General features: G+C 42.8%; 1 protein-coding gene across 1 annotated transcript; it reads left to right on the forward strand.

Annotated features, from left to right (window-relative positions):
• Positions 1–422: 422 nt before the first annotated feature.
• On the forward strand, positions 423–15,619 carry bgnb (biglycan b). The gene is made up of 8 exons (XM_018668101.2): positions 423–745; positions 8,028–8,300; positions 11,203–11,315; positions 11,966–12,179; positions 12,328–12,438; positions 13,091–13,184; positions 13,877–14,015; positions 14,105–15,619. Exons 2-8 carry the CDS (start codon positions 8,051–8,053, stop codon positions 14,300–14,302), a joined length of 1,119 nt encoding a protein of 372 aa, XP_018523617.1. The 5' UTR covers positions 423–745; positions 8,028–8,050; the 3' UTR covers positions 14,303–15,619.
• Positions 15,620–15,641: the final 22 nt, after the last annotated feature.

A 15,641-nucleotide genomic window follows, 5' to 3' on the forward strand; every position in this document is an offset into this window, starting at 1 on the left:
TCAAGGCATGGCTGATGTGTTGGGTGTTCAATCTACTGCCACAGTGTGAGAGTAGAAGTGATATTTTAAGGCTGAGATCTTGAGGGATTGCAGTAGGCTTATAGGCTTATTGGATTGCATTAGGTAAGACTATTATTATAAGGTGTCTCTTTTATTTTGTCCACCCCCGTACCTTAAGATTTTGTGATATTCCTATGTTATTCCTATAATGTTGTCTATGATATTTGCATGGTCACTGTTTAAATGATCACAGAAATACTACTAATATTAAAACTATGCCACAGTCAGTTTTACTGTAATAGCTACGATAATGGCACAGATGTACAGTTCTCACCCCCCACCCCCCCAATTCTCCTCCTCCTCCTCCTCCTCTTCCTCTTTCCTCCATCCAAAAAGGGGAGAAAGGAGGCTGGCTCGTTAACTTTACGGGCTCGACCCCCCCGGAGCTCTCGAGTCATTTCCTCGGTTTGGACTGAAACGCGCACACACGGTTCCCTGACACGGTTCGCAGTGGCACAGAGAGGCGGAGGAGCTGCGACTGGATGTCAGAGGACCACAGGGAGATACTGCCATTACCCTTAAATGTGATGAAAATATAATAGGACATTTCTTTTTTTTCTAAAAAAGAAAAAAGAAAAAAAAAATCTCCAGGATAAGCAGACGAGTGAGAAAACACCCTTCAACCTTTTTTTTTTTTTTTTTGGAATTTGGAATTTGGAATTAATTTCTTATCTCCATCCAGAAGGTAGGGGAGTTGGGTTATTTTATTGTATATGTGATGTTCAACCTTCAAAATGACCTGGGGGCAACTTATTATCTTCTTTAAGGCTGATTTTACTTAGAAAGAGTAAATTGTAAAGTTACTGTGATATCTAGAATCTTTTATGCTGCTGGAATATTGTGGTGAAATCAACTGAATTTGACATATAACACACACAAAGTGGCTACAAACTCTACTTTTACTGCAGATGTGCAGATTTATGTCGTAAACTTTTATTCTTCTGTTAAAGTTGTCACGTTGTTTACACATAGTTTGCACTGTGTTGTCAATTATCTATTAAACTTTAGTCTTTTAATTCTGTTTTTTAACCACGCATCGTGTAAGACATTATCCCTATTATCTAACCATTTGATGCAACCTGTTCCATCCTGTGCAGCATCTGATGCTGTAATTTTTCGATCAGCTCTGACTCCCGGAGTGACACTAGATGGCGCAACGAGTCTCCAAAGACTCAGTTGGGAGCAATCATTAGGGCACGAGATAATAATTAAGCGAACCTTTCATTTCCGCTCACTTTAACCCGACGTCAATGCGCCTTTATTTTCTCATCAGGCTCTAAATGTAACGCATGGGCATTTATACAGGGACTTTTACGTCCGTCCCGTGCATCATCATTTAGGCAGAATAATTATAGTGAAACGTGCCAATCAAGTCAACCCGCTCTGGTACACAGGCCTTCACTACCCTCAAATCCAACCTCTGTATACACACAGTGTTCTGGCTGAAATGTGTTGAGAGAACTGTGGCCTGAGAAACTTTATTTGGCAGGAAGATTATACATCTTCAGCTCTTTCCCTCGCTCTGTTTTATTTTGTCACATAATACGATGCAAACAAATACGCAGTCCTTCAAAGAAGTGCTTTCTATCCCTCTGTGACCCCATTCTGTCTTGTGCTGTTGACTTCACGTCCAGTTATGGTTAACTACCATGTTTGAGCCATTTATACCGGTGTATTTAACTGAGTCACCTTTCTGTACAAAGACAGAGCAAACAGTGTTAGTCTGACTCTGGAGTCAATGGTCAGACGGTGAAAATGATGGTCTAAATCTGTCTGTTTCCTGACCCTTCTAGTCTGACTGCCTATTAGCCAGCCTGCGGGTTGACCACCCCTACACCTGCTCGTCTGTCTGCTCTGCCTGTCTGTCCATCCACCTGTCTGTCTGTCTGTCTGTGTCTGTCTCAACATTCATCTCAATGCTCCTTCCCTGTCTGACTTCAAACCCTCCATTCCTCTGTTCCTCGCCGCGGTCCCTCGCTGATCAGTTTAAGTTTGATGCCAAATCAGTGGTCGCATTTTTCCCTTACTCTTACGATTTTGAATTCAAGTCCTAGTTAAATTTGTGCTCTGGAAATGTTGTCTGTTGCCACGTTTTGGACAATAAAAATTTGCTGATTGTTCCATTTTGGTTTTTCAAAAAGCTGCCATTGTTTATGGTCTCTATTCATAGCCCACTTACGACTGGCACAAACTTTGGAATACTTCACATACTTTCAATGAGGCTCATCTGCCCACAGGCATGGATGCTCAGGTCAGCTGTCCCCCTGCTGTTGGCCTTTTTTTTTTTTTTTTCTGTTGTCCTGCTTTGCTTTGCCCTCTGTTCTGTTCTGCTCTGGTTAGGCCTCATCTCTGCAGCGTTGAGCAGCTCGCCACCACATCCAAGCTTGGCGGCAACAGGGAAGCTGCCAAAAGTTCCTTTTTTTAGGGACAGCAGTCACCAAATTACAGCCACTGGGGCAGTTAACTCCACCCGAACGCTCCTACCGGACCCGCCTAGCACTAACAGCCTGTGTGTCTGAAGAGTACATGAATTTGGGTTCTGTGTGTGTGTGCGTGTATGTGTGTGTGTGTGTCTGTCTGTCTGCCTTTCTGTGAGTGCTCACATGTGTGGAGCGAAGGAGACATGGTGTAAGGAAATGAGGGAGGTCAGCAAAATGACCTGATCATTTTGGAGTTTGTACGTCTGATTTTGAGACTAAAATACATAGATGGTTTACACATGTGTGTGTACATTTGAGAATGTGTTTGGGCCAAGTTGCATTCCAGTAAGGAAACATTTAAGTGTTTTTTCTTTTTTTAGGGGTCAGAGTTTATTGCAGCTTGGATCCTGCTCAGAATAACATGATGGGCTGAGTGGTGGTGGTGGGTGGGGGATTCTCACTGGAGAACAAACGAATATCACATTGAACGACTCCAGCCAAAATTAGATTTATCCCCTGCAACACAATACTAGTCCATGTCAAAGATTTTGTGCTCGGTCAGCACCTTGATCAGCTTGAACCAGTGACGGTAATCGGCACTGAGTGTTGACGTGGCGGCTGCCAATAAACCAGCGTTGTGGTGCCAGCTGGCACTTTTGGTAAGCGCTCTGCCCCACCTTAACTCTGCTCACACAACTGCCAACGCACCCTGAGGAGCTGATGCTCTCCTAAGTATGAATGCACAGATAAAACGAGCCAGCATTCGACGTATCAATCAATATTATAATGGATTTCTTCACCTCAAAGCTTCACCACTCGTTCATGTCTGTGCCAAAGGGTTCAACGTCCGCCGACGACTCAGACAAGAACGGCAGCTGTGAATAAAAAGGGCGGTTGTAAAAACGGGGGTTGTGTGCTCATAAAATTTGATGATTTTACAGTCGTGCAAATTAAAACTTTCTCCACTGACCCAGACAGAAAAGGTGGCAGCGGTTCATGAGAGGAAGAAAGAAAGAGAGAAAACAGAGGTTGTGTGAGACTAGGTGGGAGGTAACAGTGATTGCCTTTCTCTCAGCTGTGGTCATGGGAGAACAAACACTGTGTGTTGTATCGCGAGGAGATGATTGTTCTTGGCAGCACACGGAGCATATAGCTTAAATATATGTTTGTTTAGCTTGACAAGGGCAAAGGGCTGCCTTGTGGGAACTGGCGTCACATCAAAGTAATTGTGGTCGATGTGAGGCCTGACAAGTACCCAGCGCTTGATGGATAGTGCATATAGGAAATGTAAAGCTAATCTCAGACGCCCAGTGTGGGAAACTCAAACAGATGATGCACTTGTAGGGTGTGTTGGGGCCTTCACCAACACTGCTGCTTTTTTATTATGACTTGATATCTATCCACCTATACATGCATTTCTGAATCCCCTCTTCTAACTTCTCTGCTGCTCTGTCTTTCCCTAATCCTATCTTCAAGTTTTTAATCCAACAGTAAACCACTGGAATTCTTCCTTTCATAAAAGTGTCTGTCTTCTGTTGCCTGTTTAGACAGCTTTAACCACATTTAGAGGTTCAGACAGTCATATTATGTGTGTGTGTGTGTTTGTGTGCGCATACTGGGCATGAGCTGACACACCTTTGACTCTGAGGGGGATTTCCTCCTGTTCTTTCTCCCCTGTTTAACTGAGGGGAAATAATCACTGCTGTAGAGGAGAGAGAATGCTTCATCTGATTAAGTGCCAAGACCACATGGCCAAAAGTATGCAGACACATGAACGTTACACCCAGGTGCGATACCTGAACATGTCGCTTCGATACAGTGGGGTTTCTGTGCTGCTGTAACAGTTTCAGCTCTTCTAAAAAAAAAGAAAAAAAGAAAAGGCTTTTTGCATGATTTTTTGAGCCTGGCTGCAGGGATTTGTTCCCATTTGAGAGCACTAGCAAGGTCAGACACTGATGCTGAGTGATAAAGCTGGGCTTGGAGGTGCTAGATACTTTAGTGAGACGCCCTGAAAAACAGCCCCAGATCCAAAAAAATGTTTGTTCACAGGGGTGTCCACATACTTCTGGGCCATATAGTGCAGTAGAGATGTTGCCGCCAAGACAGTACTGCTTTGCTGTACCTGTGATACAGGTGTTTACACTCCCCTGCATCTTTAGCAGCTTAATCGCCCACATCCTTCCCACCTTAACACAACTCCCACTCTTTCTTTCTGTCTGTCTGCCTCATAATTGTCATTCTGCTCCTCTTTTATGTTTTCCATTCTTTTGTCTGCCCCCCCCTCCAAACAAACAGTAAGCGAGACAGGAATAGCCATCCATCCATCCATTAAACCACTCTTGGCCTTTGGATGGGAGGAGAGGGCAACAGCAATTAAGATTGAAGCCTCTGGTTTGTTTACGTCTCAGATCGGATGTTCACTATTTAACTGGAGGGAGGGGAGAGGAGAGGAATTCATGCACACACAAGGGCTGGATAAAAGTGGTTATTACCGCCAGAGACGCTGCTTGATTGTGGGATATAGTTTAGTCTTATCGTCATGTTGTGTTTATAGTAGCCTTACGTGTCATTCCCGGATGATAATAGACTGTTCCTGTTCCGGTCTCCCTCCCCCCTTCCTCCTCCCTCAGCCATCATTCTCAACACCTCTGTCTGCGAACCTCCATCCGCTACCGCATCTCTACCAATGGCAGACAAATCATCGGTTGGACCGGTGAAAAATGTCTCCACAGATTAGAGCATGGGTGTCACATTTTTAGATTTACAGTATATACTTGTCCTACCTCCCGTAATGTTGCACGGCACAAGTTGCAGAAATTGTAGGTGCATAAATAAGTCTGGTGTCTTTCTGTGCACGTTCCAGCTCTTTTGTGTGTTGCGTGTCATTGTGTGATGCTGACTATATATGCCCTAGCTGTGTCCTTTTGGCTGCATTCTTCTGGCCAAACCAAGGCCAGTGGGGTTTTTATTTTCTGCAAAATGGTATAATTTGGCAGCTATTTTTATTGCAGGGAGCAGACTGCAGGGGCCAGTTATTCATTCTTCCAGGCCAGGTCCACATTATGCACTGACTCTTTGTTTCACAGATTTTGATGTCCCTGAATATGTTTTTTTTCTTTGAGTAGGGTGAAAATGATTCAGAGTTACAGAGGATTGCATGAGCATCTTTAAAGTGCAACAGCCAGAGACTGAAAATATATAATTTTCTCATTCACTGGATGTCACATATAGTTCAGAGCTTAAAGCTAAAATGTGTTTATAAGTGAGGCTGTGAATGTGGTCAGTAAGTGGTGAAACTGAGTTGATAAGCATGTGTTGTTAATTCATCACCCACACGCTTTTGATGCATCACTCTGACCACATTCTTGGTTTTCTTTGTGGGGTGTTTTTTTTTTTCAGTGTCTATTTTTGTAATCAGTATCAGATTAGAGATCTTTTTTTTTTTTTTTTTTCGAAATGTGGAATGAAAAGCATTTCCCCGAGGTTAAAAAGGCTTGAAGCCCATCACAAGCATTATTATTGTGGTCTTGCTTTTAGGCCACTCAAAGTTCTTGTGAACACTCTGTGCTACTGTAAATATCCTGGGATGTTAAGTGAAATAGGCAGGGCAAAATGTTTGAACTGTGTCATGTTCAGTAGAAGAACATGACAGAGACTCTGGTAGATAAACTGGCCTTCAGCCTGTTCTTTTCTTGCTCTTTTGAGTTATCACTCCTTTATTTTTCATTCATTAGTCCCTTGTTCCTGACAATGCCGTCAGCCAAACTTCGCTTCCAATGAAAACCCAGATCATGTTGTGACAGATCCTTTAACTTCTCTGGAAATTATGCTAACCATTGGCATCAAGCTGGAGATCAGAGAAGGAATTAACACAACAAGGTCAGAGATTATGGGGTTTTAGGTCACCCCATGGTCCAGTGTAGGACTGGGCTTTACTTCATAGGATTAGCTTCAGGCTAAGGGTCATGATTTCCCGCTGTAGGGATCAGTTGGCCTGGTAATAATTTGTTTTTCTAGGAATTAGATTTTAGATTTAAGGGGAGCGCTGTAGTGTTAGTTAGGTCAGGGCAGGCAGAATAAAGCTAGCAAACAAACACACACACACACACACACACATGCTCACAGGTCTGGTGACCTCAATTAGCAGCATGTGTGTGTGTGTGTGTGTGTGAGCATCCACACAGCCAATGACATCATGGAGTCTGTGTTTCATGACATGCACATACACTCAAACACGTGTACATGCACACACGCACGCACACGTTTGCACTTGGTCTCGCACACCCAGTTTTCCCCTCTAAATGAATGGTGGCTTTGTTTGACTCTTTCGGCTGCAGGAATAAAGTTTTCCACCGCTGAGGTGATGTCCTCTGCACTATCTGATTGGCCAGCGAGAAGAGACTTACCCTCCTGGGAATCGACTCGGTGTGCAGGAAGCATACAGTGACATTTTGTCAGTGTGGTTTTAAGTGACTTTCTTTCCCAGAGTCGATTCCTGGCAGGTCTACCAGGGGGAATGAGTGCATTTCTACCCACCAGCCTTCAGCTCCTGGTCTGCCCGTTAGGTGTGGCGTAAACACAAGGGCTTTGTAATTAAGGACAGCCAGACCATTTCATAATATTTAATATTTAATGTCTGTTTATCACTGACTGCTATCTGCAGCCTATGTTTCAATTAATTTGTAGCTCTCACGCATTTTGCCGGGTTAACTTGTTAGAGGGGTTGTGGTTATTTTTCATTTGGGCCTCTGTTGATGCTGCCACCACACACAGGCACACACACATACGTACACACACACCACTTCTTGCCCTCTGTGCATTGTGTACCAACTCTGTTGTCTCCATGTTCCCATTAAATACAGTGCCCAGAGCAGACTACACAGGGCAGCATCATTATTTGCCCTGAAAATACTGAAAGTACTTATATGCTGGAATAACTCGACCTGCCCCAGGTTTTTTGTGTCTCTCAGTTTTTTGATGACTTAGGTATTTAGAGAGGCACAATTCAAGCACAATATAAACCAAAAAATAATTAAGTAACAATGCCAGAAGCATCTAAGCTGATAGTTGACATAGTAGAACAAATTTCCTGACCTATTTTCTGTTAATACAGTAACCAAAAATCAGATGACACACAGTGAACTTTTGGGTCCCCCAGGGATCTGGGGCTCCCAGGAGTCTGGGGCAGTCATCTGCTCTGTCCAGTCAGTAATCCAGCCATGGTCATGCAATTTTTCTTTCTTTTTTTCTCTCATTTTACAACATCCCATGTGCATAATCCTCTCTATCCTTACTGATATAAACGAAGTGGACGAAATATTAGTATAATGCAATGTAATTTAACAGCACTACATTTTACAGCCCCCAAACAGCTGATTCAACACCTCTCTCATTTAAACATTACTTTTAGTAATTCTGGATGTATTACAGGGCTATGTTAGCCCGCATTCATTTTAGCCAGGTGTACCTGAAAAACAGGCAACTGAGTGTGCACATTGATGCTCAATAAAACTGACACTACTTTCCCTTCTTCGTCTGTTTTCTCAGGTGTGCTTGTTAAAAAAAAAAAAATGTTGCCACATTGCTCCCTCCTGCTGTTGCTGTGCGTGGCCCGGCTGTTCTCCCCCTCCTCTGCCCTGCCCTTCGAGCAGAAGGGCTTCTGGGATTTCGCCATGGACAGCATGGACAGCGGCGGGATGATGACGATGATGAGGGACGAGGAAGAAGGCTCAGCCGTCGAGGAGGTCCTGCCCCCTGACATACACATGTGCCCCTTCGGTTGTCACTGTCGCCTCCGGGTCGTCCAGTGCTCTGACCTCGGTCAGTGAGAGTGTGCGTGTGTGCGAGACAGAAAAACAACAGAGATGCATGTTTATGCGATGCTTTGTCATCATTTCTCAGCATTTGAGTGTGGCATGAGGCTCAGAGGGGAAAACAAATGGGTTGAATGACAGAGTGAGTGAGCATGACCCAAGCCTTGCATGACTTCCATAGCTCCAGAGAATAAAGCTCCCCCACCTTCCTCTAGTGTATTAGCTAAGGGAGGGATTTCTCCCTCACGATAATGCTGGTGTGTTTTCACAAGGGAAGGCATCTCTTTGAGGGATTTTGTGTTCCAGACTTTGTGTGTAGATACTGGGTGGGAGAGGAAGAGAGAAACAGTTCCAGCAGAAAAGCAGCAGAAAACACTGAGTCAAGAGAAGGGGGGAGGAAGAGAGAGAAAACAAGAAAGACGAAAACGGGATCAAGAGCCAGAGAAAGGCAGAGAAGAGAGGCGACAGTGCATGACAAAAAAGGGACACTTTGATGGGAGGAGATGAATAGTTTCATTTTTTTTATCATTTCCTACTGTCTTTAAATAAGGAGCTGCTTCATGTTGTTTTTGGGACATGGACGAGATGTTTAATGGAAACCCAAAACAGGAGGGGAGGGTGGGAGGAAGCGTGAGTTATAGTTTAAAGGAGATTTAAAGATAGAAGAGTGGGTCATATATGTAGGATAATATTTAGCATTATAATACAAAAATATTTCAGACAAATCAACAAAACTTTCCATGATGCTTTTACAGTCTGTCTGTGACTTAATTTTAGTCATGTTTCCATATAAAGATACACTACAATTTCCTGACTGTAGATATTATAAGAGCATGTTCTTGTGTCTATTCTTACGGGAAGAAACTTAATTCAGTCTTATTTATGGATATAAAGATTCCTCACATTATACTGGCTATATAACTCTAATAAGCTGTCTGTGTTTAGACATAATGGTTTTGTCGAATCATCATTTTACTAGCTCTCTATATATTTACTGTCCCTGGTCTTTCTGCAGCGGGTAAATGTGGAAGCGTATAATTTCCGAGATGTCAAGTGCTTATTTAGAACAGATGTATTTTGGCGGTGGCGTCTGTCTCCTCTCAGCGTGCATCCCAGAGTGATGTCGGGTATTTGTGTTGAGGGGCGCTGGGGTTTAAGAGGGTGCTAGTTTTGTCAGTTTGCGGTGGAGGCTTTGAGATTTGTGGCAGATACGGAGCGAGGAGCTGTGGTTTTGGTGGGTTTTTGGAGGGGTTTAAGGGATTTGGTTAATCAGGGTTTTGGTGAAAGTTTTTTTTTTTTTCAGGTTTGTTTATTATGTCTGTTAAATTTGATGCAGGCGTACAAATTCACAGGTTTCCAGCTGGCAGGATGCATGTTGAAAAAGCTGTACATGTTGACCAGAAGGTAAATATTTCCTGCTACACAAATCCACCTGGTAACATTTTGCACCTTTGGAGTCATGTTGCCCTCACAGCAGCTGTAATAACTTCATTACAGTAAAGAAAAAAAAAAGTAAATCCTAGCGACAGAGTCTGGTTTATAATTCAAACTGTATTTTAGGCCTGAAACTTGATCTTTCACCCACAGCTAATGAACTGATCTCGCTGTTTAATTTCTTGGATGAGTCTACATCATAAAAACCCCACGCCTCTTCAGCCACTGCTCCAGATCTGTCAGCACTGCGTGGATGTGGTTTGAACAGAATGTCAGAGGGAACTGCTGAGGGTTTGATCCTGTGTGGTGACATGGAGGGTGTGGCGCAGTACAGCCAAAGCCATATATCTAAACTTAACTCTCAATGGACAGCTCTGGGTAGAGTCATGCGGGTCAGATGTGGTCGGTGGCAGACTGGATCCCAGTGGGACAGCTGGCTCTCTCTTTCTCTCTCTCTCTCTCTCTTTCTCCAGTAGGCCCTCGGTTGCATCATGGTCGTGGTCCAGATGAGGTCGGGGATCCGCTTACCAGTGGCTTGTCTGTGCCACTGACCACATCTGATACACATGTCCACGTGGCTACTGTGATGTGGTCTTGTTAATGACCACTGGTTGCCATGTTTGTGCGGGTGCTGAGTCATTTTTCCAGAATGATCCCTGAATGGAATAACGCAGGTGTATTTCTGAACGCCATCCACTTGTTGTAACCCATTCTTAGCCTGAATGAATTTATTGCTCGGTAAACAATATTCATAAACAACCCTAACCATAACAGCTCTTGGTGTTTACGCCTGCCGCTGATGTTTGCCTCAAACTTTCACAACTTCTTCATGACTTCTCAGCAGGTGTTTTCTGTCACAAAGAAACCAAAATTAAGACACTTATGTTCCCGAGTAAAATCGCAGCTCCACCACTCACACATTAACACACACAGCTTGTATTTCTCTGTTTGTATGTGTCTGGGTTGTGCCTGTCTCCCTTTTATTTGATGTGTGATTTCGCTGAAGGTATTTAAGTCACATCCTTTGTGACTTCTGTCAAATGGAAACCAGATGGAAAACATCTGGTGTCCCCATCTGGTGTTAGGGGAATTTGTGTTTCTGTGTGTGAGAGAGCGTGTGTGCGTGTACTTGTCTTTGTCAGTGACAAACCAGTAATGTTAGTCTTGCTTTGACGTCTTGTGTGTGACCTCCACGGTTGTGTGTATGTCCACCTCTCATTAAAATAATAGACGAGGAGCCCCAAAGTGCTCATTTGCGATCGTGTGGGAGTGTGACTGGTTTAATTTTTAGGCCTGATGGAGGTTTTAAAACACACACTGACTATTTATTTTCCCAAGTCTGTGTCTGACTAAGATATCCTAAGAGTTTGCCCACTGAAAACAAACTGCTTTTTAGGGTGCCGACTCACAGTCGCCCGTGGAAGCATTTAATGGAGTATAAATCCCTTCTGTGTTTTTATTGGTCCTGTCTTCAGGTCTGACTGAGGTGCCAAAGAATATTCCTCCAGACACCAAGTTCCTGGACCTGCAGAACAACCGTATCACTGAGATTACAGAGAATGACTTCAAAGGCCTTACTAACTTATATGTAAGACACACACACACACACACGGTCTAGTCACATTCATAACTTACCTCTCAGCAACAGCTCAGCACCTCTCAAGGATGTGCGACTGATTCAGCTCGGCCTGTGTTGGCTTCGGTAGTGTGTGAAATATCATTATGACCCTCTGTTTCCTCAGGGATTTAGAGGTTCATTTCCTTTCTTTTTCTGTCTCCACCACCCTTTGCTCTGAGAGCTTTAATTGTATTAAAGTTTGAGCCCGAAGCCAAATGGGAGTATTCAAGCTTTCTTAGCAGAAGGGCTTTGCTCACACTCCTGACCCGCATTCAAGAGTGCTGACCAAGAGCAATATTAAGTCTGGCAGCTTAGGAAACTCCTGACATGACATTATACAATAAGATCTCTATTAAGGTCTGTTTACCCCAGCCTACATCTGTCTCCATCTCTCAGCCAGCGCAGGTGGAGAGACAGTCTGCTGGGTGATGGACTGCTGTGAACTGTTGCTTTTTTAATTCACTCAGACACTCATTCACTAGAGACCAATAATTCAAAAACAAGCTATTGCGTATTTTACTTTCTTTCTTTTCATTTTCTGACTGTTTGGGTGCTACTGACGTTTTCACACAGGTCAAATAACATGGGTGTTGAATTTTGATTCCTTTCTTTTTTTTCAGGGTCTGTCTCTGAGGAATAACCTTATTTCCAAAGTCCATCCCAAAGCATTTGTCCCTCTGAAGCACATGCAGAAGCTCTACTTCTCAAAAAACCTTCTGACCACTATCCCTAAGAACTTGCCAGCCTCTCTGGTTGAGATCAGGATCCATGAGAACCGTATCAAGAAGGTGGCAGCTGGAGCCTTCGCAGGACTGACCAACATGAACTGCATAGGTCAGAGATGGTGATGACCTCAACAAATCTAAGCTACATTCTGTGGTGCTCCACCGCTGCTTTTGCCACTTTATAGCACTGGCATTGGATTTTGAAGATTGAAGGGACTGTATTTTGACGTGCCACAACTATTCCCTTTATCTTGCAGAAATGGGAGCAAACCCCATCCAGAACAGCGGTTTTGAGCCTGGAGCCTTCCAGGGACTGAAACTGAATTATCTGCGTATATCAGAAGCCAAACTGAGTGGGGTGCCAAAAGGTATTAAAACTCCTCTGTGTGGCTAAAATGGTGACACATTTACAATGGAGATATCACACTGCTTCAGGCTATCTTTATATATTTTGGTAAATATTCTTGTCAAGACTATTATTTGTTTAATCTGTACAACGGAGTCTCTGCTGGTTGCCTGGCAACTGTATGGCAACAGCAAGAGTCCAGGAAGTCATTGCTCCAGGTCAAGAAATAGTCCAGCACAAAATTGTTACTTTTATACTTTTTTACAATTTTGTCTGTATTAAACAAATGGCGTAGAATGTTTTGCTGTGTTAATGTGTTAGTGAGCTTTAATGGTGCTGGTAGGCTGATTTTTGCACTTTTGGACAGAGCCAAGCTAGCTGTTTCCCCATTTCCAGTTTTTATGCTAAGCTAAACTAAGTGGTTGCTGGTTGTAGATTTGCATTTAACTAAAAGATTTAACAATGGCACCAACTCTGAGAAAATGACTCATTGCATTTCACAAAATGTCAGTGTATCCCTTCAAGTACTTCTAACAAGCAAAGTGTCAAGATGGTGAAAAAATAACAAAAATAAAATGCCAAGTGGTACGGCCACGAAAAAAGAAAAGGATCATGGGACAAAATTATATCTCACCCTAAAATGGAGTCTCATAGATTTAGTGTCTGTCTTTCAGATCTCCCAGAGAGTCTCAATGAACTTCATCTGGACCACAACCAGATCCAGGCTGTAGAACTGGAGGACCTGAGCCGCTACAAAAACCTGTACAGGTACCTTCCGCACTTCAACACCATACTCATGTCTAACCATAGCTGATTTCTTTGCTTGTGTAGCTGTAAAGAATTATCCTTTGGTTTAACAAAAAAATGACACATTGCCAGTCAGCAGTGCCCCTTAGGGGTAATAAAATTAACTTCAGTGACATGCCACTTAAAAGTAGTAGGAAGACACTGAGAGTTTATTGTAAGCTTGAGTGTGTTTTCCCAATCCTACATTTTAATGTAGGATGAAAAAAAGCATCACAACAAGAACCTGAGGTTGGTATCTCCGCTCTGTATATGGGTACATAGGTTTTAGTGTGATAGTGGGCCACTATAAGCAATACCAGGACATTGAAACTGAAGCAGCTAAATGGAATTCAGCCATTATTTATTTCATAACTTACTCCTGTGCTTTTCTTACTAAAATATTTTCAATATTTTTGTCTCTACTTTGTTCCTCCCTCATACCCCAGTTCTCTTTCACCTCTTTCCTACACACTTGTGATCTCTAACAGGATTATTTATAGTCACAGGAGCATTGCCAGGCTGCTGTAGCTCTAATTTTCACCTGGCTTAATATCATTTTCTTGCAAAGATAATAATCAGTTAAGCTAAGTAGTTAAACAGTTAGGGTAATGTACCGTGCAGTGCCCTGTTTTCTGACTATTCCATATTTTCCCTCCTTGTCTCATTTTTTCCAGGTTGGGCCTTGGCTATAATCATATCCGTAACATAGAGAATGGCAGTCTGGCCTACCTGCCCAGGCTGAGAGAGCTGCATCTGGACAATAACCGCCTCATTCGTATTCCCAGAGGCCTCCCAGAAATGAAATACCTACAGGTGAGCCTATTGTGCCCATAAACACCTGAGACTGAATGTTTAACACAAAGCTCCACTCACCCTCCACTCCTCAACTCCCCGTTTTCTAGGTGGTGTACCTGCATTCCAACAACATCAGCCAGGTGGGTGTGGATGACTTCTGCCCTCGAGGATTTGGGATGAAGAGGACGTTCTATAACGGCATCAGCCTGTTTGCTAACCCTGTCAACTACTGGGAGGTGCAGCCCGCAACGTTCCGCTGTGTCAGCGACCGGCTGGCCATTCAGTTTGGCAACTACAAAAAGTAAAGACAGGGAGATGCTGAGAGATGGAGAGATTGAGGGGAAGGTGATGGAGGAGGAGCAGATAATTTAAACAATGAAAAAAACTTGAGTGATAGAGGAAAGGGAGTTCATATTGCAGAAGATTATTTTTTATTATTATTATTAATGTTTTTTTGGAGAGAGAGGTTGAGTGATGGAGAAAATGGGCAATAAACTGATTAAATAGAAGGAGAAGTCAACAATACAACAACACAACTTGAAGGGAGCCGTAAAGCAAAGCGCTTGCAGTGCTTCATCTGAGTTTTCGCATTTTTTAAATTTAAGGTTTTAGAGTTCTACCATTTGAAAAGAGGAGACTGTCTGAGAAGAATGTTTTCCCCATGTCTAAATCGATGAAAAATGAGTCCTGAAAACTTGTGAAGCATTTCATTCCTTTTTTTTCCCACAATAGTGCTTATTGTGATAGAGGTCATTTTTGTTTTATTAACATTTTGGAGTAAAAATAGAAACGCAATGCTTTATAGATTTATATATATATATATAAAAGGTGCTCAGTATGCCTTTCTGTGTGTGCTGATTTGGGAAATCCATCACATTGTCCCTGTTTCACTGGTCTGAAGCCTTTTGGTCCTCAACTCTGTGATTAAATGATACTGTATTAATAAACAACTAGTCACAGAACTGGGCCATTTTCCACCATCTGCAGACACAAAAACAATTGCACAAAAGCTGAAACTTCAGCTCATGTTTATCACCAGTTAAACAACATTTTTGTATATATCATCGCAGTCGAGTGATTAAAGGAACAAGAGGTACAGTTTAATATTCCCTTCATCAGAGCTAAGCATCTTTTCTTATTCACCTGAGGTAACTGAACCACCAGCATACCTTTGTAAGGAGTCTGTTCTGTGCCTTTACTAAATATTATACTGTCTGTATGATACTTTAATACAGTATTCCTTGAGGGGACACTGAGGTGGTGGGGGTTTTCCCCAGATAGAGAAAACACACATCCGCTTTGCTTTGACACAATGAAGGCAGTGTGTTCACGTAGTGCTACAAACAATAGTAGTGTTGATGCATTGTTTTGCACAGTTTTTCTGTTATGCTTTATCTGCTTCAGGGTTACTGGGGGGGTTCGCCTGTTTACATTGGTAGGCCTATGTGGAACTACTTTAACCATAAGTATTCTGTCCTGTCTCTGTTCTGTAATCTGACAAGCTACTGCTGCATGTGAATAAAAACCATTTTTAGCCTGCTGCATTAAGCCAGTGAACAACTGATGCCCCTGGGTTGGATGCTGTGTGAGAAATAAAGAGGAAATATCAAAAATGGAAAACATTTGAAGAATGAATCCTACGCT

This window comes from Lates calcarifer, linkage group LG6 (assembly GCF_001640805.2).
Source record: "Lates calcarifer isolate ASB-BC8 linkage group LG6, TLL_Latcal_v3, whole genome shotgun sequence".
NCBI lineage: Eukaryota > Metazoa > Chordata > Actinopteri > Centropomidae > Lates > Lates calcarifer.